The following is a 26,905-nucleotide window of genomic DNA, read 5'->3' as shown; positions in this document are numbered from 1 at the left end:
TATTTGTTATTTTGATTTCAATAATTTTATTTGTTATTTTGATTTCAATAATTTCATTTGTTATTTTGATTTCAATAATTTCATTTTGTTATTTTGATTTCAATAATTTTATTTGTTATTTTGATTTCAATAATTTTATTTGTTATTTTAATTTCAATAATTTTATTTGTTATTTTGATTTCAATAATTTCATTTGTTATTTTGATTTCAATAATTTTATTTGTTATTTTGATTTCAATAATTTCATTTGTTATTTTGATCTCAATAATTTTATTTATCTTGATTTCAATAATTTTATTTTGATTTCAATAATTTCATTCGTTATTTTGATTTCAATAATTTTATTTGTTATTTTGATTTCAATAATTTTATTTTGTTATTTTGATTTCAATAATTTTATTTGTTATTTTGATTTCAATAACTTCATTTTGTTATTTTGATTTCAATAATTTTATTTGTTATTTTAATTTCAATAACTTCATTTTGTTATTTTGATTTCAATAATTTTATTTGTTATTTTTATTTTAATAATTTCATTTGTTATTTTGATTTCAATAATTTCATTTTTTATTTTGATTTCAATAATTTTATTTGTTATTTTGATTTCAATAATTTCACTTGTTATTTTGATTTCAATAATTTTATTTGTTATTTTGATTTCAATAATTTTATTTGTTAATTTGATTTCAATAACTTCATTTTGTTATTTTGATTTCAATAATTTTATTTGTTATTTTAATTTCAATAACTTCATTTTGTTATTTTGATTTCAATAATTTTATTTGTTATTTTGATTTTAATAATTTCATTTGTTATTTTGATTTCAATAATTTCATTTTTTATTTTGATTTCAATAATTTCATTTTTTATTTTGATTTCAATAATTTCATTTTTTATTTTGATTTCAATAATTTCATTTGTTATTTTGATTTCAATTTTATTTGTTATTTTATTTTAATAATTTCATTTGTTATTTTGATTTCAATAATTTTATTTTGATTTCAATAATTTTATTTGTTATTTTGATTTCAATAATTTCACTTGTTATTTTGATTTCAATAATTTCATTTGTTATTTTGATTTCAATAGTTTCATTTGTTATTTTGATTTCAATAATTTTATTTGTTATTTTGATTTCAATAATTTTATTTGTTATTTTGATTTCAATAATTTTATTTGTTATTTTGATTTCAATAATTTTATTTGTTATTTTGATTTCAATAATTTTATTTGTTATTTTGATTTCAATAATTTTATTTGTTATTTTGATTTCAATAATTTTACTTGTTATTTTCATTTCAATAATTTTATTTGTTATTTTGATTTCAATAATTTTATTTGTTATTTTGATTTCAATAATTTTATTTGTTATTTTGATTTCAATAATTTCATTTGTTATTTTGATTTCAATAATTTTATTTGTTATTTTGATTTCAATAATTTCATTTGTTATTTTGATTTCAATAATTTTATTTTGATTTTGATTTCAATAATTTTATTTGTTATTTTGATTTCAATAATTTTATTTTGATTTTGATTTCAATAATTTTATTTGTTATTTTCATTTCAATAATTTTATTTGTTATTTTGATTTCAATAATTTCATTTTGATTTTGATTTCAATAATTTTATTTGTTATTTTGATTTCAATAATTTTATTTGTTATTTTGATTTCAATAATTTCATTTTGATTTTGATTTCAATAATTTTATTTGTTATTTTGATTTCAATAATTTTATTTGTTATTTTGATTTCAATAATTTCATTTGTTATTTTGATTTCAATAATTTTATTTGTTATTTTGATTTCAATAATTTCATTTTGATTTTGATTTCAATAATTTTATTTGTTATTTTGATTTCAATAATTTTATTTGTTATTTTGATTTCAATAATTTCATTTTGATTTTGATTTCAATAATTTTATTTGTTATTTTGATTTCAATAATTTCATTTTGATTTTGATTTCAATAATTTTATTTGTTATTTTGATTTCAATAATTTCATTTTGATTTTGATTTCAATAATTTTATTTGTTATTTTGATTTCAATAATTTTATTTGTTATTTTGATTTCAATAATTTCATTTGTTATTTTGATTTCAATAATTTCATTTGTTATTTTGATTTCAATAATTTTATTTGTTATTTTGATTTTAATAATTTTATTTGTTATTTTGATTTCAATAATTTCATTTTGATTTTGATTTCAATAATTTTATTTGTTATTTTGATTTCAATAATTTCATTTTGATTTTGATTTCAATAATTTTATTTGTTATTTTGATTTCAATAATTTTATTTGTTATTTTGATTTTAATAATTTTATTTGTTATTTTGATTTCAATAATTTCATTTGTTATTTTGATTTCAATAATTTTATTTGTTATTTTGATTTCAATAATTTCATTTTGATTTTGATTTCAATAATTTTATTTGTTATTTTGATTTCAATAATTTTATTTGTTATTTTGATTTCAATAATTTCATTTGTTATTTTGATTTCAATAATTTTATTTGTTATTTTGATTTCAATAATTTCATTTGTTATTTTGATTTCAATAATTTCATTTGTTATTTTGATTTCAATAATTTTATTTGTTATTTTGATTTCAATAATTTCATTTGTTATTTTTATTTCAATAATTTTATTTGTTATTTTGATTTCAATAATTTCATTTGTTATTTTGATTTCAATAATTTCATTTGTTATTTTGATTTCAATAATTTTATTTGTTATTTTTATTTCAATTTTATTTGTTATTTTGATTTCAATAATTGTATTTGTTATTTTGATTTCAATAATTTTATTTTGATTTTGATTTCAATAATTTTATTTGTTATTTTGATTTCAATAATTTTATTTTGATTTTGATTTCAATAATTTTATTTGTTATTTTGATTTCAATAATTTTATTTGTTATTTTTATTTCAATTTTATTTGTTATTTTGATTTCAATAATTTTATTTTGATTTTGATTTCAATAATTTTATTTGTTATTTTGATTTCAATAATTTATTTGTTATTTTGATTTCAATAATTTCATTTTGATTTTGATTTCAATAATTTTATTTGTTATTTTGATTTCAATAATTTTATTTGTTATTTTGATTTCAATAATTTCATTTGTTATTTTGATTTCAATAATTTTATTTGTTATTTTGATTTCAATAATTTCATTTGTTATTTTGATTTCAATAATTTCATTTGTTATTTTGATTTCAATAATTTTATTTGTTATTTTTATTTCAATTTTATTTGTTATTTTGATTTTAATAATTTTATTTGTTATTTTGATTTCAATAATTTTATTTTCAATAATTTCATTTGTTATTTTGATTTCAATAATTTTATTTGTTATTTTGATTTCAATAATTTATTTGTTATTTTGATTTCAATAATTTTTGTTGTTATTTTGATTTCAATAATTTTATTTGTTATTTTAATTTCAATAATTTTATTTTCAATAATTTCACTTGTTATTTTGATTTCAATTTTATTTGTTATTTTGATTTTAATAATTTTATTTGTTATTTTGATTGCAAGAATTTTATTTTCAATAATTTCACTTGTTATTTTGATTTCAATAATTTCATTTGTTATTTTGATTTCAATAATTTCATTTGTTATTTTGATTTCAATAATTTTATTTGTTATTTTAATTTCAATAATTTTATTTTCAATAATTTCACTTGTTATTTTGATTTCAATAATTTCATTTGTTATTTTGATTTCAATAATTTCATTTTGTTATTTTGATTTTAATAATTTTATTTGTTATTTTAATTTCAATAATTTTATTTTCAATAATTTCACTTGTTATTTTGATTTCAATAATTTCATTTGTTATTTTGATTTCAATAATTTCATTTGTTATTTTGATTTCAATAATTTCATTTTGTTATTTTGATTTCAATAATTTTATTTTGATTTTGATTTCAATAATTTTATTTGTTATTTTGATTTCAATAATTTTATTTGTTATTTTGATTTCAATAATTTCATTTGTTATTTTGATTTCAATAATTTTATTTGTTATTTTGATTTCAATAATTTCATTTGTTATTTTGATTTCAATAATTTCATTTGTTATTTTGATTTCAATAATTTTATTTGTTATTTTGATTTCAATTTTATTTGTTATTTTGATTTTAATAATTTTATTTGTTATTTTGATTTCAATAATTTTATTTTCAATAATTTCATTTGTTATTTTGATTTCAATAATTTTATTTGTTATTTTGATTTCAATAATTTTATTTGTTATTTTGATTTCAATAATTTATTTGTTATTTTGATTTCAATAATTTTTGTTGTTATTTGTATTTCAATAATTTCACTTGTTATTTTGATTTCAATAATTTCATTTGTTATTTTTATTTCAATAATTTCATTTTGTTATTTTGATTTCAATAATTTTATTTGTTATTTTGATTTCAATAATTTTATTTGTTATTTTAATTTCAATAATTTTATTTGTTATTTTGATTTCAATAATTTTACTTGTTATTTTGATTTCAATAATTTTATTTGTTATTTTGATTTCAATAATTTTATTTGTTATTTTGATTTCAATAATTTCATTTGTTATTTTGATTTCAATAATTTCATTTTGTTATTTTGATTTCAATAATTTTATTTTTTATTTTGATTTCAATAATTTTATTTGTTATTTTAATTTCAATAATTTTATTTGTTATTTTGATTTCAATAATTTTACTTGTTATTTTGATTTCAATAATTTTATTTGTTATTTTGATTTCAAAAATTTTATTTGTTATTTTGATTTCAATAATTTTATTTGTTATTTTAATTTCAATAATTTTATTTGTTATTTTGATTTCAATAATTTCATTTGTTATTTTGATTTCAATAATTTTATTTTTTATTTTGATTTCAATAATTTCATTTGTTATTTTGATTTCAATAATTTTATTTGTTATTTTGATTTCAATAATTTCATTTGTTATTTTGATTTCAATAATTTTATTTGTTATTTTGATTTCAATAATTTCATTTGTTATTTTGATCTCAATAATTTTATTTATCTTGATTTCAATAATTTTATTTTGATTTCAATAATTTCATTCGTTATTTTGATTTCAATAATTGTATTTGTTATTTTGATTTCAATAATTTTATTTTGTTATTTTGATTTCAATAATTTTATTTGTTATTTTGATTTCAATAACTTCATTTTGTTATTTTGATTTCAATAATTTTATTTGTTATTTTAATTTCAATAACTTCATTTTGTTATTTTGATTTCAATAATTTTATTTGTTATTTTGATTTTAATAATTTCATTTGTTATTTTGATTTCAATAATTTCATTTTTTATTTTGATTTCAATAATTTTATTTGTTATTTTGATTTCAATAATTTCACTTGTTATTTTGATTTCAATAATTTTATTTGTTATTTTGATTTCAATAATTTTATTTGTTAATTTGATTTCAATAACTTCATTTTGTTATTTTGATTTCAATAATTTTATTTGTTATTTTAATTTCAATAACTTCATTTTGTTATTTTGATTTCAATAATTTTATTTGTTATTTTGATTTTAATAATTTCATTTGTTATTTTGATTTCAATAATTTCATTTTTTATTTTGATTTCAATAATTTCATTTTTTATTTTGATTTCAATAATTTCATTTTTTATTTTGATTTCAATAATTTCATTTGTTATTTTGATTTCAATTTTATTTGTTATTTTGATTTTAATAATTTCATTTGTTATTTTGATTTCAATAATTTTATTTTGATTTCAATAATTTTATTTGTTATTTTGATTTCAATAATTTATTTTTTATTTTGATTTCAATAATTTTATTTGTTATTTTGATTTCAATAATTTATTTGTTATTTTGATTTCAATAATTTTATTTGTTATTTTGATTTCAATAATTTCACTTGTTATTTTGATTTCAATAATTTCATTTGTTATTTTGATTTCAATAGTTTCATTTGTTATTTTGATTTCAATAATTTTATTTGTTATTTTGATTTCAATAATTTTATTTGTTATTTTGATTTCAATAATTTTATTTGTTATTTTGATTTCAATAATTTTATTTGTTATTTTGATTTCAATAATTTTACTTGTTATTTTCATTTCAATAATTTTATTTGTTATTTTGATTTCAATAATTTTATTTGTTATTTTGATTTCAATAATTTTATTTGTTATTTTGATTTCAATAATTTCATTTGTTATTTTGATTTCAATAATTTTATTTGTTATTTTGATTTCAATAATTTCATTTGTTATTTTGATTTCAATAATTTTATTTTGATTTTGATTTCAATAATTTTATTTGTTATTTTGATTTCAATAATTTTATTTTGATTTTGATTTCAATAATTTTATTTGTTATTTTGATTTCAATAATTTTATTTGTTATTTTGATTTCAATAATTTCATTTTGATTTTGATTTCAATAATTTTATTTGTTATTTTGATTTCAATAATTTTATTTGTTATTTTGATTTCAATAATTTCATTTTGATTTTGATTTCAATAATTTTATTTGTTATTTTGATTTCAATAATTTCATTTGTTATTTTGATTTCAATAATTTTATTTGTTATTTTGATTTCAATAATTTCATTCGTTATTTTGATTTCAATAATTTTATTTGTTATTTTGATTTCAATAATTTTATTTTGTTATTTTGATTTCAATAATTTTATTTGTTATTTTGATTTCAATAACTTCATTTTGTTATTTTGATTTCAATAATTTTATTTGTTATTTTAATTTCAATAACTTCATTTTGTTATTTTGATTTCAATAATTTTATTTGTTATTTTGATTTTAATAATTTCATTTGTTATTTTGATTTCAATAATTTCATTTTTTATTTTGATTTCAATAATTTTATTTGTTATTTTGATTTCAATAATTTCACTTGTTATTTTGATTTCAATAATTTTATTTGTTATTTTGATTTCAATAATTTTATTTGTTAATTTGATTTCAATAACTTCATTTTGTTATTTTGATTTCAATAATTTTATTTGTTATTTTAATTTCAATAACTTCATTTTGTTATTTTGATTTCAATAATTTTATTTGTTATTTTGATTTTAATAATTTCATTTGTTATTTTGATTTCAATAATTTCATTTTTTATTTTGATTTCAATAATTTCATTTTTTATTTTGATTTCAATAATTTCATTTTTTATTTTGATTTCAATAATTTCATTTGTTATTTTGATTTCAATTTTATTTGTTATTTTGATTTTAATAATTTCATTTGTTATTTTGATTTCAATAATTTTATTTTGATTTCAATAATTTTATTTGTTATTTTGATTTCAATAATTTATTTTTTATTTTGATTTCAATAATTTTATTTGTTATTTTGATTTCAATAATTTATTTGTTATTTTGATTTCAATAATTTTATTTGTTATTTTGATTTCAATAATTTCACTTGTTATTTTGATTTCAATAATTTCATTTGTTATTTTGATTTCAATAGTTTCATTTGTTATTTTGATTTCAATAATTTTATTTGTTATTTTGATTTCAATAATTTTATTTGTTATTTTGATTTCAATAATTTTATTTGTTATTTTGATTTCAATAATTTTATTTGTTATTTTGATTTCAATAATTTTACTTGTTATTTTCATTTCAATAATTTTATTTGTTATTTTGATTTCAATAATTTTATTTGTTATTTTGATTTCAATAATTTTATTTGTTATTTTGATTTCAATAATTTCATTTGTTATTTTGATTTCAATAATTTTATTTGTTATTTTGATTTCAATAATTTCATTTGTTATTTTGATTTCAATAATTTTATTTTGATTTTGATTTCAATAATTTTATTTGTTATTTTGATTTCAATAATTTTATTTTGATTTTGATTTCAATAATTTTATTTGTTATTTTGATTTCAATAATTTTATTTGTTATTTTGATTTCAATAATTTCATTTTGATTTTGATTTCAATAATTTTATTTGTTATTTTGATTTCAATAATTTTATTTGTTATTTTGATTTCAATAATTTCATTTTGATTTTGATTTCAATAATTTTATTTGTTATTTTGATTTCAATAATTTTATTTGTTATTTTGATTTCAATAATTTCATTTGTTATTTTGATTTCAATAATTTTATTTGTTATTTTGATTTCAATAATTTCATTTTGATTTTGATTTCAATAATTTTATTTGTTATTTTGATTTCAATAATTTTATTTGTTATTTTGATTTCAATAATTTCATTTTGATTTTGATTTCAATAATTTTATTTGTTATTTTGATTTCAATAATTTCATCTTGATTTTGATTTCAATAATTTTATTTGTTATTTTGATTTCAATAATTTCATTTTGATTTTGATTTCAATAATTTTATTTGTTATTTTGATTTCAATAATTTTATTTGTTATTTTGATTTCAATAATTTCATTTGTTATTTTGATTTCAATAATTTCATTTGTTATTTTGATTTCAATAATTTTATTTGTTATTTTGATTTTAATAATTTTATTTGTTATTTTGATTTCAATAATTTCATTTTGATTTTGATTTCAATAATTTTATGTGTTATTTTGATTTCAATAATTTCATTTTGATTTTGATTTCAATAATTTTATTTGTTATTTTGATTTCAATAATTTTATTTGTTATTTTGATTTCAATAATTTTATTTTGATTTTGATTTCAATAATTTTATTTGTTATTTTGATTTCAATAATTTTATTTGTTATTTTTATTTCAATTTTATTTGTTATTTTGATTTCAATAATTTTATTTTGATTTTGATTTCAATAATTTTATTTGTTATTTTGATTTCAATAATTTATTTGTTATTTTGATTTCAATAATTTCATTTTGATTTTGATTTCAATAATTTTATTTGTTATTTTGATTTCAATAATTTTATTTGTTATTTTGATTTCAATAATTTCATTTGTTATTTTGATTTCAATAATTTTATTTGTTATTTTGATTTCAATAATTTCATTTGTTATTTTGATTTCAATAATTTCATTTGTTATTTTGATTTCAATAATTTTATTTGTTATTTTTATTTCAATTTTATTTGTTATTTTGATTTTAATAATTTTATTTGTTATTTTGATTTCAATAATTTTATTTTCAATAATTTCATTTGTTATTTTGATTTCAATAATTTTATTTGTTATTTTGATTTCAATAATTTATTTGTTATTTTGATTTCAATAATTTTTGTTGTTATTTTGATTTCAATAATTTTATTTGTTATTTTAATTTCAATAATTTTATTTTCAATAATTTCACTTGTTATTTTGATTTCAATTTTATTTGTTATTTTGATTTTAATAATTTTATTTGTTATTTTGATTGCAAGAATTTTATTTTCAATAATTTCACTTGTTATTTTGATTTCAATAATTTCATTTGTTATTTTGATTTCAATAATTTCATTTGTTATTTTGATTTCAATAATTTTATTTGTTATTTTGATTTCAATAATTTCATTTTGTTATTTTGATTTCAATAATTTTATTTGTTATTTTAATTTCAATAATTTTATTTTCAATAATTTCACTTGTTATTTTGATTTCAATAATTTCATTTGTTATTTTGATTTCAATAATTTCATTTTGTTATTTTGATTTTAATAATTTTATTTGTTATTTTAATTTCAATAATTTTATTTTCAATAATTTCACTTGTTATTTTGATTTCAATAATTTCATTTGTTATTTTGATTTCAATAATTTCATTTGTTATTTTGATTTCAATAATTTCATTTTGTTATTTTGATTTCAATAATTTTATTTGTTATTTTGATTTCAATAATTTCATTTGTTATTTTAATTTCAATAATTTTATTTGTTATTTTGATTTCAATAATTTTATTTGTTATTTTGATTTCAATAATTTTATTTGTTATTTTGATTTCAATAATTTTATTTGTTATTTTGATTTCAATAATTTATTTGTTATTTTGATTTCAATAATTTGATTTGTTATTTTGATTTCAATAATTTTATTTGTTATTTTGATTTCAATAATTTTATTTGTTATTTTGATTTCAATAATTTTATTTGTTATTTTGATTTCAATAATTTTATTTGTTATTTTGATTTCAATAATTTCATTTGTTATTTTGATTTCAATAATTTCATTTTGTTATTTTGATTTCAATAATTTTATTTGTTATTTTGATTTCAATAATTTTATTTGTTATTTTAATTTCAATAATTTTATTTGTTATTTTGATTTCAATAATTTCATTTGTTATTTTGATTTCAATAATTTTATTTTTTATTTTGATTTCAATAATTTCATTTGTTATTTTGATTTCAATAATTTTATGTGTTATTTTGATTTCAATAATTTCATTTGTTATTTTGATTTCAATAATTTTATTTGTTATTTTGATTTCAATAACTTCATTTGTTATTTTGATCTCAATAATTTTATTTATCTTGATTTCAATAATTTTATTTTGATTTCAATAATTTCATTCGTTATTTTGATTTCAATAATTTTATTTGTTATTTTGATTTCAATAATTTTATTTTGTTATTTTGATTTCAATAATTTTATTTGTTATTTTGATTTCAATAATTTTACTTGTTATTTTCATTTCAATAATTTTATTTGTTATTTTGATTTCAATAATTTTATTTGTTATTTTGATTTCAATAATTTTATTTGTTATTTTGATTTCAATAATTTCATTTGTTATTTTGATTTCAATAATTTTATTTGTTATTTTGATTTCAATAATTTCATTTGTTATTTTGATTTCAATAATTTTATTTTGATTTTGATTTCAATAATTTTATTTGTTATTTTGATTTCAATAATTTATTTGTTATTTTGATTTCAATAATTTCATTTTGATTTTGATTTCAATAATTTTATTTGTTATTTTGATTTCAATAATTTTATTTGTTATTTTGATTTCAATAATTTCATTTGTTATTTTGATTTCAATAATTTCATTTGTTATTTTGATTTCAATAATTTTATTTGTTATTTTGATTTCAATTTTATTTGTTATTTTGATTTTAATAATTTTATTTGTTATTTTGATTTCAATAATTTTATTTTCAATAATTTCATTTGTTATTTTGATTTCAATAATTTTATTTGTTATTTTGATTTCAATAATTTTATTTGTTATTTTGATTTCAATAATTTTTGTTGTTATTTTGATTTCAATAATTTTATTTGTTATTTTAATTTCAATAATTTTATTTTCAATAATTTCACTTGTTATTTTGATTTCAATTTTATTTGTTATTTTGATTTTAATAATTTTATTTGTTATTTTGATTTCAAGAATTTTATTTTCAATAATTTCACTTGTTATTTTGATTTCAATAATTTCATTTGTTATTTTGATTTCAATAATTTCATTTGTTATTTTGATTTCAATAATTTCATTTGTTATTTTGATTTCAATAATTTCATTTTGATTTTGATTTCAATAATTTTATTTGTTATTTTAATTTCAATAATTTTATTTTCAATAATTTCACTTGTTATTTTGATTTCAATAATTTCATTTGTTATTTTGATTTCAATAATTTCATTTTGTTATTTTGATTTTAATAATTTTATTTGTTATTTTAATTTCAATAATTTTATTTTCAATAATTTCACTTGTTATTTTGATTTCAATAATTTCATTTGTTATTTTGATTTCAATAATTTCATTTGTTATTTTGATTTCAATAATTTCATTTTGTTATTTTGATTTCAATAATTTTATTTGTTATTTTGATTTCAATAATTTTATTTGTTATTTTAATTTCAATAATTTTATTTGTTATTTTGATTTCAATAATTTTATTTGTTATTTTGATTTCAATAATTTTATTTGTTATTTTGATTTCAATAATTTTATTTGTTATTTTGATTTCAATAATTTATTTGTTATTTTGATTTCAATAATTTATTTGTTATTTTGATTTCAATAATTTTATTTGTTATTTTGATTTCAATAATTTTATTTTGATTTTGATTTCAATAATTTCACTTGTTATTTTGATTTCAATAATTTATTTTTTATTTTGATTTCAATAATTTTATTTGTTATTTTGATTTCAATAATTTATTTTTTATTTTGATTTCAATAATTTATTTGTTATTTTGATTTCAATAATTTTATTTGTTATTTTGATTTCAATAATTTTATTTGTTATTTTGATTTCAATAATTTCATTTGTTATTTTGATTTCAATAATTTATTTTTTATTTTGATTTCAATAATTTCACTTGTTATTTTGATTTCAATAATTTCATTTGTTATTTTGATTTCAATAGTTTCATTTTTTATTTTGATTTCAATAATTTTATTTGTTATTTTGATTTCAATAATTTTATTTGTTATTTTAATTTCAATAATTTTATTTGTTATTTTGATTTCAATAATTTCATTTGTTATTTTGATTTCAATAATTTTACTTGTTATTTTCATTTCAATAATTTTATTTGTTATTTTGATTTCAATAATTTCATTTGTTATTTTGATTTCAATAACTTCATTTTGTTATTTTGATTTCAATAATTTTATTTGTTATTTTGATTTCAATAATTTTATTTGTTATTTTGATTTCAATAATTTTATTTGTTATTTTGATTTAAATAATTTCATTTGTTATTTTGATTTCAATAATTTTATTTGTTATTTTGATTTCAATAATTTCATTTGTTATTTTGATTTCAATAATTTTATTTTGATTTTGATTTCAATAATTTTATTTGTTATTTTGGTTTCAATAATTTTATTTGTTATTTTGATTTCAATAATTTCATTTGTTATTTTGATTTCAATAATTTTATTTTTTATTTTGATTTCAATAATTTCATTTGTTATTTTGATTTCAATAATTTTATTTGTTATTTTGATTTCAATAATTTCATTTGTTATTTTGATTTCAATAATTTTATTTGTTATTTTGATTTCAATAATTTCATTTGTTATTTTGATCTCAATAATTTTATTTATCTTGATTTCAATAATTTTATTTTGATTTCAATAATTTCATTCGTTATTTTGATTTCAATAATTTTATTTGTTATTTTGATTTCAATAATTTCATTTGTTATTTTGATTTCAATAATTTTACTTGTTATTTTCATTTCAATAATTTTATTTGTTATTTTGATTTCAATAATTTCATTTGTTATTTTGATTTCAATAACTTCATTTTGTTATTTTGATTTCAATAATTTTATTTGTTATTTTGATTTCAATAATTTTATTTGTTATTTTGATTTCAATAATTTTATTTGTTATTTTGATTTAAATAATTTCATTTGTTATTTTGATTTCAATAATTTTATTTGTTATTTTGATTTCAATAATTTCATTTGTTATTTTGATTTCAATAATTTTATTTTGATTTTGATTTCAATAATTTTATTTATTTTGGTTTCAATAATTTTATTTGTTATTTTGATTTCAATAATTTCATTTGTTATTTTGATTTCAATAATTTTATTTTTTATTTTGATTTCAATAATTTCATTTGTTATTTTGATTTCAATAATTTTATTTGTTATTTTGATTTCAATAATTTCATTTGTTATTTTGATTTCAATAATTTTATTTGTTATTTTGATTTCAATAATTTCATTTGTTATTTTGATCTCAATAATTTTATTTATCTTGATTTCAATAATTTTATTTTGATTTCAATAATTTCATTCGTTATTTTGATTTCAATAATTTTATTTGTTATTTTGATTTCAATAATTTTATTTTGTTATTTTGATTTCAATAATTTTATTTTGTTATTTTGATTTCAATAATTTTATTTTTTATAATTTCATAGACATATATTTATTATATAAAATCAAATAAAAAAACCTTTATTTTTAAAATTTAAAATAAATTTCATAATTTCATAAATAAATTTCTTATAAAATTTCAAATAAAATAAAAACTTATTTTTTAGGTTTGTTATTAAAAAGTGCAAATAAAGACAAATTGTATTTTTTTTTTATCTTTTTATAATTTCGTTAATTTTTCTTGTGTATATTTTTCGATAATGTCTTTTTCTTATATTTTATTTCAATAAATCGTTTCAAAATAAAAATACTGAAAAACAATAAAAGCGCAGGAACTGATTTGCCTTGTCACCGCGCCCGGGAGCAGCCATGCCGGAAGTTAGGAATCCGTTAGCTGACTATAGCCAAAATATTTTTAAACATTATTTGGTTTTCTAAAATTTCAAACTGAACGGAATTCCATTAAAAAAAGTAGAGAACCCACATTTCTGATAACGTTTACCGAAAATCTTAACACCAAAAGGAATACAATTTACTGAATTTACTCTGTTCAGTCTCGAAAGACAAAGGATACTCCCTGTAGGGGCAGCTGTGCTTATAATTGTGAAGCAAGAGTTGCGCAATCCCCAACCACACCTCTTCTGAATCGGCGCTGTTTGAGTACAGTTGCAAGGAGAAGTCTAGGACAACTGGAAACAATGCCGAGAAGAGCGGAGAGTACATACAGCACCTGGAAATCCCAAATGGTCACCCATTTAGTACTTACCAGGTTCAACATAGCTTAACTTCATTATATTTTGTCTGTCTTTATAATCCTCATTAAATTTATTTATTCATCTGTTATAGGAAAACATCTTTGTTTTCTTATAGATTTGGAAAATTTAAGACATAAATTATATGGGAACTTTATAATGAAAATAAAACCTGTTTTACACACATAAAAAATCCGACATATATACAAGCAAACAGTTAATAAAATATGTAAAAAACACTTTGAAAAAGAGTTAAAAACATATTTAATCTGAAAAGGAAACACTAGATAAATGGATAGTCCTTAATCCGCGGAGTTTCGAAGAAATACTTTCCTTCACATCAGAGGGTAGGATTTAGCAAAATGCAGGATCGAATTTTGCATTCAAAAGTATTTGATGAAACAACAAGTAAGTCAAAAATCTTACTTGAAAACAAAAAAAAGTGAAGCAGAGGGAATATGGCGAAGAAAAAGGTGATTACACATGAATGGATAGTCTCGTGGAAGATAAATAATCCAGTGACGGTAAAATCCAAATATATAATTTCAAGAAAGTTAATTGAATTTCTAATTTCAAAGTGTTTTTTAACATGTTTTATTAACTGTTTGCTCGTATTATAAGCTCTATTTCCTATTTGGTTTTATCGAGCTTTTACATCTGGCTGAGATAACTTTATAAATATTAATTCTTTAATATTTATAATTTACTTTAATTTTACCATTTTGGATCATTTTGTAATTTTCATTTTATATATATATATATATATATATATATATATACCTCCATTTAGTCTCGAAAGACAAAGGATACCCTCTGTAGGGGCAGCCTCACGTGTAATTGTGAGACAAGATAAGTGCAATCCCCAACCACACCTCTTCTGAATCGGCACTGTTTGAGTCCAATTGCAAGAAGTTCAGGACAACTGGAAACAATGCCGAGATAAGCGAAGGTCACATACAGCACCTGGAAGTTCCAAATGGTCACTAATTTAGTACTGACCAGGTTCAACGTTGCTTAACTTCGGTGATCCAGCAGAAACCGGTGTGTCAACGTTACTGAATAAAAGAACAAAATACATCACCTGTTTCTGAGCCGAGAATACTGTATTCATAAAATTCATATACTGTGCAGGATTGTCTTCTGAACCTTTAATTACCTATGGAGTTTCCAAAAAAAAAAAAAAAAGAAAGAAAAAGAATTAGTCCCATGGGTAAACAGGATATATTGTATACACATACTGTTCTATATTGGTGGGTACTTTAGTTAGTATAAATATTAGTTTAAAATATATTTGTTCGGTGGATATAGCCTTGTGTGTAAACAGAATATATAATACTAGCAAGGAGGAAGGAAAAGAAAATAAGAAAACAACAATATAAAAATACTAGGGGAGGGGGGCACCCGGTTGTAAAATATGTTTAAATATTATATTTTAATTAGTCCAGATTTCGTATACATTATTATAGAGTCGTGGTTTCAAAAGTAAAAGACATGCATCAAGTATTTTACTTGTTTGAAATTTATAATTTAAATATATTTCGGGATAAAACGCCATCCTCAGCATTTTGTTTGTTTCTTTTTTTCTTCTTCTTTCTTGCCATGTCGTAAAGTTGGAGGAAGAAAAGTCATGCAAGACAGAAGAAGTAAAAAAAAAACAAACAAACAAACAAACTACTGAGGATGGAGTTTGACTCCAAAATATATTGAAATTATTAATTTCAAACAAGTAAAATATTTATTATTTAAAATTACGTTGTAATTTGGCTTTCGAGCGCACTTGATGCGTATTTTATTTTATTCAAATTAAATAAAACAACATTTCTATAACAGAACTCACACCTCTGACATTAAAAATGTATTTAGGTGCCATCAGCTAGAATTGAAACCAAAAGCAAAACTGTAGCATTCAAAGCTGGTGATGTTACCACTGTACCAACGTGACACGTATATGAAGTGAATCAGAATAAATTAAGATTAATGTACAATCGATTTTTTCAATTTTAACCCCTTTTTGAACCCTTAAAAACAATTTTAACGGGCTAAAGACCCATAAAAGAACAGTCTATAAAAAATCCAATCATTTGAGGCCCCTAGCGTCGCTTTACGACTTTTAGTTTCGGAGGAGATAGAGTTTGAAAATATGGAGACAGACAGACAGACGTATAGCCTTTTATATATAAGATATACGAGGTGCCTTAAATAAGTTTCTACACTTTTTTGAACAGGCATTTAACATTGTCGTAGACTCTTGAATGTTATTGCTATACATCTTATGAGATGATTGGCCAATTTTTATGATTTCAGGTTCAAATGAACAGCTACAGCAGGAATTGGAATACACCCTACTAAAGCCTGATTGTCACAGCTGGTGAATTTCAAAAATGCAATCGGGACGTGAGGACACTTAAGAAGAACGATATGCAAGAAAATTCTGTTTTAAACTTGGAAAAAATGTCAAAGAAACATATGGAATGCTTCAGACTGCTTTTGGGCCATCTTGCATGAATCGAGCATCAGTTTTTGAGTGGCAGAAGAGATTCAAGGAAGGCAAGGAGTCTGTGAGGGATGATGAGAGGTGTGGGAGGAGTAAGGAAGTCAGAACACCAGAGTTGATTGGCCAAATAAAGAATTTCATGGATAAAAACCGTTGTGTATCTATAGAGACAACCAGTACACAGTTTGATGTCAGTGTGGGAATTGTCCACACAATTATTCGCGAGGAACTGTGGATGTGGGAGATTTGCGCAAAGTTTGTCTCAAAGGTGCTCAGAAAGAAAGACATTATCGTGACAGTAGGGAGATGGTCGAGCTGATCAATCTAGATCCCTCAGTTTTTGATGCTCTGGTGACCTGCAGTGAAAGCTGGATCTACTGCTATGACCCAAAGATCAAGAGACAGAGTTCCCAGTGGAAATATGCTGGCTCTACCAGACCTAAGAAGGCCAGACAGAGCAAATCCACCCAGAAACTTATGATGATCCCATTTTTTGACAGCACAGGCATGATCTACATGCACTGGGTCCCCACTGGACAGACAAATCGGGTCAGTGGTATTTTCACCAGGACAATGCACCAGTCCACAACACCATCCTTGTCACAGACTATTTTTTTTTTTTTTTTTTTTTTACATGGGGGTCACCACTTATCAAGGCCAGAAGGCCACTCAGGGATAAGGGTTATTGCGTGTACAGTAATCAATGAGATAGTATTGTAGTAATTATTAGTATTGGGGGTTTTGATAGAGTGTCTTACTTAAGGGGGCGGTTTGTCAGGAGTTTGTTTATGTTGGACTTGAAGACATGCAAGTTGTAGTCAGGTGGGAAACAGGCAAGCGGCAGAGTTTCACTGGCGTGACCAAGATGGGTATCAAGACAGTTCCTCACCCTCCCTATAGTCCAGAACTTGCTCTCTATGACTTTTTGGTTATTCCCTAAGCTCAAGGAAAACCTTAGGGACTGTCGTTATGAGATAATTGAGAAGATGAAAGAGGTTGTGATGATGGTCATTGACACGCTCACACAAAAGGACTTCCATGGGGCTTTCCAGAAGTTGTTGGAACGATACAACAAATGCATTGCAGCCGGAGGAGATTACTTTGAAGGGGACTAGAGTTTCATGTGTGTACTATTAATAAAAGCGCGCATCCAAAAAATATTTAGAAACTTATTGAAGGAATCCCATATGTTGTCGTATGAAACTTTTATGGTTTAAATAATTTGATAAAATGGTTTTGATTTATAAGGGGGGTATGACTCCAATGATTTCGACGATCGTTTTCATAAGCACAGTTGTAATAATCAACCAATCAGAAGCTTCAAAAGTTAACATAAAAAATGTTGAATTTTGGATTCAATCAGTTCATTGTTAGCTTCTGTCTCAAAACGACTCAAAATCAGGACTGCATTGATTCTTCGCCGCCATCTTTGTTACTAGGAATTACTCAACACTCGAAATCGTGACTGCATTGATTCTTTGCCGATTTGATTTACTGCCGCCATCTTTGTTCAACATAATGTCTCAACACTTTGCTTGTTTAAAAAAAAAAAAAAAATAGACACTTTTCACTCGTAAATACGACTGATTCACTCACAACATAAAACTCTGCATTCATCATCTTCCTCTGAATAGGGAAATTTCTAGGGAATATTAAATTCACACGCAGTCCCCAAACGCGTGTATATCCAGGTCAGAAGAAATGACAATGTTAGGTTTTTGCAATTCTTTCAAAAAGGTGCTGATATCCTCCCATATACAGTGCCTGGTATTCCTATATGGTTACCCATCTGATAATAACCAGACCGAATGTCGCTTAACTTTGGTGAGCTAATAAAAAGTGGAGAGTCAACATGACTATGCTGTATAATATATGTGTGTGCTTAAAATGAATATTCTGTTACTGAATTCTGAATAATGTTTTGCCCTTTTTAGTACCTTGGAAAAAAGTGGGCACTTCTGCATGACAGTGACATGAGACGAATGTTTGCATTTTAGTTTCAAGAACCGCCGACAGATGCCGCTTATCAGGGGGTCGATAACTCTTCCTTTTCTAAAAGTTTGTGCAAACTAAAATTATATTTTGCTACATTTTTATACAATCTTTCTGTACAAAAAAAAATATTCTTAAACCTCAATAAATGTTTTATGCTTTAAAATTATATTTTCTACATTTTTATACAAGCTTACCGTAAAAAAAAACCCAAATAATTCTAAAAACAATTTATAAATATTTTGTGATTTTATAATATTTATTATTTTCAGTTATGGATCACTCATTGAAAAAAAGAATTATAGCCACCAAATAAGATAAATTCTTGCTTTAAAATTATATTTTTATTTTTACAGTTTACAATCTTACCATAAAAAAAATAATTCTAAAAACAATCTATAAATGTTTTGTGTTTTTATAATATTTATTATTTTATTTTCAGTTATGAATCACTCATTGAAAAAAATATTATATTAATAAATTAAAATTATATTTCGATACATTTTTTTTATTCAATAAATGTTTCGATTTTAATATTTTTGTGTTATTTATTTTGTTATTATATATTTTTGCGTTATCGTAAACACTTGTTTATATTTGAGGTCCACATAATGGCCGTTAGGCGGCAGTTCTCTTTCGAAGTCGATAACTTGTCTGTTACTAATATGTAACTGTCATACAGAAGTGCCAAAAAGTGTAGTATCTGTTTTCATATTGCATTTCATCTTTTCTCTTCTCAATCAGTGGAGGAGAAATCCTTCATGACTGAGACAATTTTTATTTTTGTTCCTATCCACTGCTCCTTTTTAGGGATCTGGATTTCCCCACATTAAAAATTGACCTTGTGTCTAACTCTTCCCTCGTGAAAAGGCAAGTAAACAGGAACATTTTGCTCTTTCTAGTGCCTCCTTGATTCGAAGATCACACATATTTCTTACCATAATAATTACTGTGATATATTTGCTATGTATTGTCATGTCTCTGGGTGTTTCTGTCAGGTGGTTGCTTACATGTTCTATAATATGGGTGAAAAACACTGGTTTTTGTCCAGAATCCTCTCCATATCAAAAAACAAAAAATAAAGAAAAATCTGCATCATGTACATACCCGTGATGAAACAGAAATATCATATTCCAAAAATCATGTAAATTGATCACACATTTTCATTTTTGAATAAGAAAATAATTTTTAAGCGAATTATGAGAATTCGTAGGCATTACAACATAAACCTAGTAAGTTTTGAATTTTTACTGAGTTATCTCACTTGTTTTTAGAGATTTTTTTTCAAAATGTTAAGTGAGACAGTCTCTCCTCTGATACTCATAAAATTTGATTTTCTTATTTAAAAATAAAAGTACTTCATCAATTTCCGTGATTTTTGGAATATGATATTCACGTTTTGTCACGGGTGCGTAGATCATTCAGACTTTTCTTTATTTTCGATTTTTAATAGAAAGGAAATTCTGGACAAAAACAAAATTCTTTAATCTTAATCTATATATCTATAAAAGTGAGAATGCGTGAATGTGTGTGAGGACACTTCTCAACCTATATACTCCACGATTTTTGGATCTAAAGATTGGAAATATGGTATATAGGATATTCAGATATGTGGAAAACTTTAATCGTTTTTTTTTTCCAAAAAATGGGCTACTAAGGGCTGAAAATTGAAAAATTGGTATGTGGGTGGGGGGGATCAGATTTTTATCTGTTTGTCAACTGTTTCACGGATGTGCATGTGTGAATGGTTCACATGACAGATTCCTTAGGTTAAGAATAAGTAAATTTGAAAACACTTTTTAAAGATCATGTCCAACTGCCTTAATGGTTATCGTACTTGACTCGCTGGCTTTAGGGTTTGGTTTTGATCTCATCTCAAGTATTTTTTTGTATTTACAAGAAGTGAACTGTTTTGAAAAAACATTATACTTGCATACACATATCTCAGTTTATATATGAATTAAAATATATTTATGCATATTTTATAACCGCGGGCAATGCCAGGCAGCTTGCTAGTACTTCTATAAATCCTGTGTGCCTGGCTTACTGGAAACTTTACATGTAAATTGTCAATTTTAACAAGCAAAATAACAATCTTTCTACTTACTAAAATTCTGCTGGACATTTTATCTCCGAGATGCATCTGTTTTTCCATACGATGAATGACTGCAGGGTCAAAGGTTAAGGATTTCTTTCTTTTTTTCGAAGAGAAACAAAAATTAAAACATCATGCGACAGTAACAACAAATAAAAACCATTTACAATTGAACTATTTTTATTTTTTATGGAAAAGATATGGTGGGATTCTTCTACCGCTCCAGAAGATATCTCACTACTGATGCAATTCTCTATCTATATAAAAGCCAAGTATGGAATACTGCTGCCATATCTGGGCAGGAGCTGCTAAAAACAGCCTATCCTGCCTTGACAGAGTACAAAATAGACTTCGTGGCTTAGTGGGGGATGTCCTTTTCTCTACCCTGCAACCTCTCTCCCACAGAAGAGACGTTGCGAGCCTATCCTTGTGTTATCGTTATTTCCATGGCAGGTGCTCGTCTGAACTCCAATCTCTGGTCCCCCCTCGCCAATCTTTCACGAAAAACACCCGTCTAGCTGAATCCACTGTGAAAAATTTCCCTCACTCTTTATCTGTGCCTAAATCAAAATGTGGATTCCATGAACAAAGCTTCTTTCTTAGAACTGCACGCCTGTGGAACTCTGTTCCGTCTGCCTGCTTCCCACCTGACTACAACCTGGATGTCTTCAAGTCCAACGTTAACAAATTCCTAATGAACCGCCCTCTTAAGTAAACACTTCATTAAATCTCCACCCTAACGTACTGTACTTGCAATAACCCTTATCCCTGAGTGGCTTCCAGGCCTTGATAAGTGGTGACCACCGTATAAAAAAAAAAAAAAAAAAAAAAAAAAATCGCTCCAGACAAGGTATGAAGTTGTAATGTTATGACCCTTTTGCTGTGATCATAGCGTAGTATCTGTGTTAACTGTGGCAGGCAGGGCCAAGGGTCAAAACAATATTATTATTATTATTATTATTATTATTATTAATTGATTTGAGCGACGGCGGGTCGCTGGATTGATTCTTATGATTAGAAAAATAAACAATTAGATTGGGAAAAGATGATTGACAGGAAATAATAATATCGCTACAAAGGAATGCGAAAGTAGACAATAGACGTAAACATGATTTTTGGTTTGCATAAAGAAATAACTAAATTGAGGTTACATCAGCAGTTGGGGGTCTTAGACACGTGATGAGATGTAGATTTGGGGGAGATTCTAGTCAGTCGTTAACTGAACATCAAAGGGAACGGACGACTCAAGGGGAGTTGATCTCTCCATGACGCAGGGAGCGGCGTTTTCTCAGGCAGCCAAGATGTGAATACGTTGAAATCTCTGAAGATACCGGCCAGAATGATGAAAATAAATGTTCGTAAATAATTCAGGTATGTGTTGTGTTATTTATATCTGTTAAAAAGAACTGTTTGCCTCCAACTGTTTCGATACGTCCACGTCAATCTTTTCCTGTTAAAACTGTTGCATAAATGTTAAAATATACACACTAGACGATCAACTAAATGATACGACGTATATACATACACGCATTTACACAGACATGAATATACAGATAAAATATAAACCCCACTATTCAACATGTACGTCGTTATCAAACATATTCATATGCACACACAACGTAACAAAGCCACTTGATATAAAGAGCTAAATAAAAGAATAAAAAATTACTTCATGGTCAAAAAAGTAGCCAACAATAAACGTTATATGGATAGATCCCAACCAAGAAAACAGCAATTCTTCCCCCCTTTGTGAGAATGTTTTTTTTGTTTTTTTTTACACGGTGGGCACCACTTATCAAGGCCCGGAAGCCACTCAGGGATAAGGGTTATTGCAAGTACAGTACGTTAGTGTGGAGATTTAATGAAGTGTTTACTTAAGAGGGTGGTTCATTAGGAATTTGTTAACGTTGGACTTGAAGACATCCAAGTTGTAGTCAGGTGGGAAGCAGGCAGACGGAACAGAGTTCCACAGGCGTGCAGTTCTAAGAAAGAAGCTTTGTTCATGGAATCCACGTTTTGATTTAAGCACAGATAAAGAGTGAGGGAAATTTTTCACAGTGGATTCAGCTAGACGGGTGTTTTTCGTGAAAGATTGGCGAGGGGGGACCAGAGATTGGAGTTCTGACGAGCACTTGCCATGGAAATAATGATAAAACAAGGATATGCTCGCAACGTCTCTTCTGTGGGAGAGAGGTTGCAGGGTAGAGAAAAGGACATCCCCCACTAAGCCACAAAGTCTATTTTGTACTCTGTCAAGGCAGGATAGGCTGTTTTTAGCAGCTCCTGCCCAGATATGGCAGCAGTATTCCATCCTTGGACGTACTTGGCTTTTATATAGATAGAGAATTGCATCAGTAGTGAGATATCTTCTGGAGCGGTAGAAGGATCCCACCATCTTTCCAGCGACCTTGGCAACAGACTTGATGTACGTGTTCCATTTCAGATCAGGAGTAAATGTCAAACCCAGAAGCTTGTCAAAACACGGGGCTTCTCCTAGACGAGAGCCATCCATTTCAATTGATGCCAGATGGGGATCAGAGCGCTGATGATGTAAAGATAGGAGTTAGATGCATTAAAGGTAACCAGCCACGTCTTCCACCACTGAACCACGCGCTCGAGATCAGAGGAGAGATAATCAGAGAGAACTTTGTCATTTACAGCCTTTGATGTGTTGCCATAGATGGTTGTGTCATCAGCATAGATGTCAACGAATGATTTAAGTATGTGTTTAGGGAGGTTATTGATGTAGATCAGGAAGAGAGTTGGGCCCAGGATTGACCCTTGAGAGACTCCAGCATTAATACTGCAAGCCTCTGATTTTTGTCCATCGACCACTACTCTTATGAGCCTATCGGAGAGAAATGTGAGGACTAAAAAGGATAAAATACGGTCCGCTCTCTACTCTCCAAGTAGAGTACAAAGTTTTAAATAATTAGGCCATAGAGTAAATGTGGTATTTTGACAATTAAGTGATGAGACACGTGTTGCATGCCCTCCCCCCTTTGAGGAGATGCCAAGCGTCTTACAGTTCACAATCAATTAGATACAGCAGTTCATAACGTACTTTATTGTTGCATACTGATCGCAGTCACAACCTCATCATCCAATTTCACCTCATGTCGGCCATTCCTCTGTGACTGAGAGCATTTGCAATTCAGGTTTCGCAACAGCACAAAGAATAAAGGAATCATCAACTTGAAGAAAAAAATTGACAAGAAAAGGAAAGGCGAGGATTTAACACTATTTTCATGTACCGGGCAGCAGCAAATCACCTTGCTTGTCCTCTGATTAATTCACTGTACATGTGCACCCGTCCATGTACATACCCCGACAAACTTGTCAGCAACAAAATCGTACCTCTTTACTAGAGAGATCCTTAAATGCCATAAAGCATTCTACTTTACTTATAACGCTATTTTCATGTGCCAGGTAGCACCAAACCACCTTGCTTACGGGCGACGATGAAGCAAGGTCACGGGCGACACCAGGGGCCCTGCTCAGATGGATGAGGATGGGAGAGGATGAGGTATGAGGTCATGTTGACACTTGGTCAAGAAAAACAGATATCCATAAAATTTAGTTCATCAGAAAGATTTAGGCAAGCTTTGAGCTGATGAATGTAGAGGGTCAGAGCATTGATGATGAAAAAGATTCAATAAATAATCTGTTATTATGTAAATGACCGAGCTGTGTGCATGGTGACGTCACAGCAAGGAAGAAGGGGAAAAATATTATAAAAAAAAAAAAGAAGATAAACGTGGCCGAGAAGGATGATTTTGTGAATGAAATCATCTGAATGATGACGAAGAACCTGACCGAGCTAACAAAGATAACTTGCTGCAGAGAAGAAATGTTGCAGTGAGACAGAACAACAGCATTTGAGATGAACTGCTGCACACAAACACGAAGGATACTGATAATTTATCAGTTCCAATGTATTTTTATGCACATATTACATGGGTATTTACCCCCCCAAGTTAATAAACAGCTCTATAGCTTAATATTTAAAGATTTTAAAACAAATCAGAATCGATAATTGTATCGGAAGTTCAGAATCTATAATTATGTAAATGACCAAGCTGTGTGCGTGGTGAGGTCACAGCAAGGAAGAAGGAAAGAAAAATATTATATAAAAAAAAAGAAAAACGCGGCTGAGAAGGATGGAGAGAAACATGTTACACACATGGGTTGAGAGCAACGGGAAAAGAGGTGGCCTAAACATGGCCGGATAAGGAGTACCGGAATAACATAGTCTTGTTAAGCACAGAGTACAAAAAGATTTTTGAACAAGAGACAAAGCATTACTCTGCAAAGTACCTGTAAATAAATGTCTGTTGTTTCACTAAAAAAAAGACTGAGTCAGATTCTTTCCTTGCAACTGCCTACATACAAAATGTGGGTACCGAGTATGGCCATGTAACAACTACGTTACAACTGTATTGGAACCAGGAAAAAATATTAGAATCGTCGCATGACTATTAGGTACGTCTGCTAGATGAATTTCAAATTTAGTAAGATAAGGATACAACAAAGAGCCATGGCCAAGGATCCAGCAACAACACAGTCGGAATACAATTGTCCTTCTTCAGCTGCAATAAAATGGTCACATAATGAGAATAACAGGAAAACTATAAAAGTATTAAAAGTTATAATACACAATTAATACAAAATTAACACACCATGCACAATTAATACACAATACACAATAATGAATTAATAAACAATACACAATTAATACGCAATACGCAATCAATACGCAATTAATACACAATACACAATCAATACGCAATCAATACACAATACGCAATTAATACGCAATACGCAATCAATACACAATACGCAATTAATACACAATCAATACGCAATTAATACACAATTAATATGCGATTAATACGCAATCAATACACAATTAATATGCAATTAATACACAATTAATACGCAATACACAGTTAATACACAATACGCAATTAATACACAGTTAATACACAATACACAATTAATACACAATACGCAATTAATACGCAATACGCAATCAATACACAATTAATACACAATCAATACACAATACACAGTTAATATACAATACACAATACGCAATTAATACGCAATACGCAATCAATACACAATTAATACGCAATACACAATTAATACACAGTTAATCAATACACAATACGCAATTAATACACAATACACAATCAATACGCAATTAATACACAGTTAATACAAAATACACAATTAATACACAATTAACACACAATTAATACATATTTACGCAATTAACACACAATACGCAATCAATAAGCAATTAATACGCAATACGCAATCAATACACAATTAATATGCAATACACAATTAATACACAGTTAATCAATACACAATACGCAATTAATACACAATTAATACACAATCAATACGCAATACACAATTAATACACAATACGCAATTTATACACAATTAATACACAATACACAATTAATACACAATACGCAATTATTACATAATTAATACACAATACACAATCAATACTCAATTAATACACAATTAATACACAATACACAATTAATACACAATAAGCAATTAATACACAATACACAATTAATACACAATCAATACACAATACGCAATTAATACACAATTTATACGCAATTAATATAAAATTAATACACAATCAATACACAATTAATACAAAATACAAAATTAATACACAATCAATACACAATCAATACACAATACGCAATTAATACACAATTAATACACAATCAATACACAGTTAATCAATACAAAATACACAATTAATACACAATTA

At 23.3% G+C, this 26,905-nt stretch overlaps 1 protein-coding gene across 1 annotated transcript in view; it reads right to left on the bottom strand.

Moving 5' to 3' along the window:
* The window catches only part of LOC145269034 (general transcription factor IIH subunit 3-like), a 71,247-nt gene that overhangs the window by 26,043 nt on the left and 18,299 nt on the right, over positions 1-26,905 (bottom strand). The window contains exons 5-7 of the mRNA XM_080124629.1: positions 25,626-25,688; positions 21,112-21,170; positions 15,600-15,674 (exon numbers count right to left, since the gene is read on the bottom strand). Of these exons, the coding sequence (XP_079980755.1) occupies positions 15,600-15,674; positions 21,112-21,170; positions 25,626-25,688 (197 nt within the window). The remainder of the gene's footprint in view (positions 1-15,599; positions 15,675-21,111; positions 21,171-25,625; positions 25,689-26,905) is intronic.

Source organism: Euprymna scolopes, chromosome 45 (genome assembly GCF_053919585.1).
Source record: "Euprymna scolopes isolate OS-2025 chromosome 45, ASM5391958v1, whole genome shotgun sequence".
Taxonomy (NCBI): domain Eukaryota; kingdom Metazoa; phylum Mollusca; class Cephalopoda; order Sepiida; family Sepiolidae; genus Euprymna; species Euprymna scolopes.
Note: the sequence above shows the minus strand (reverse complement) of the source record. Positions and strands in the feature narration are given on the sequence as shown.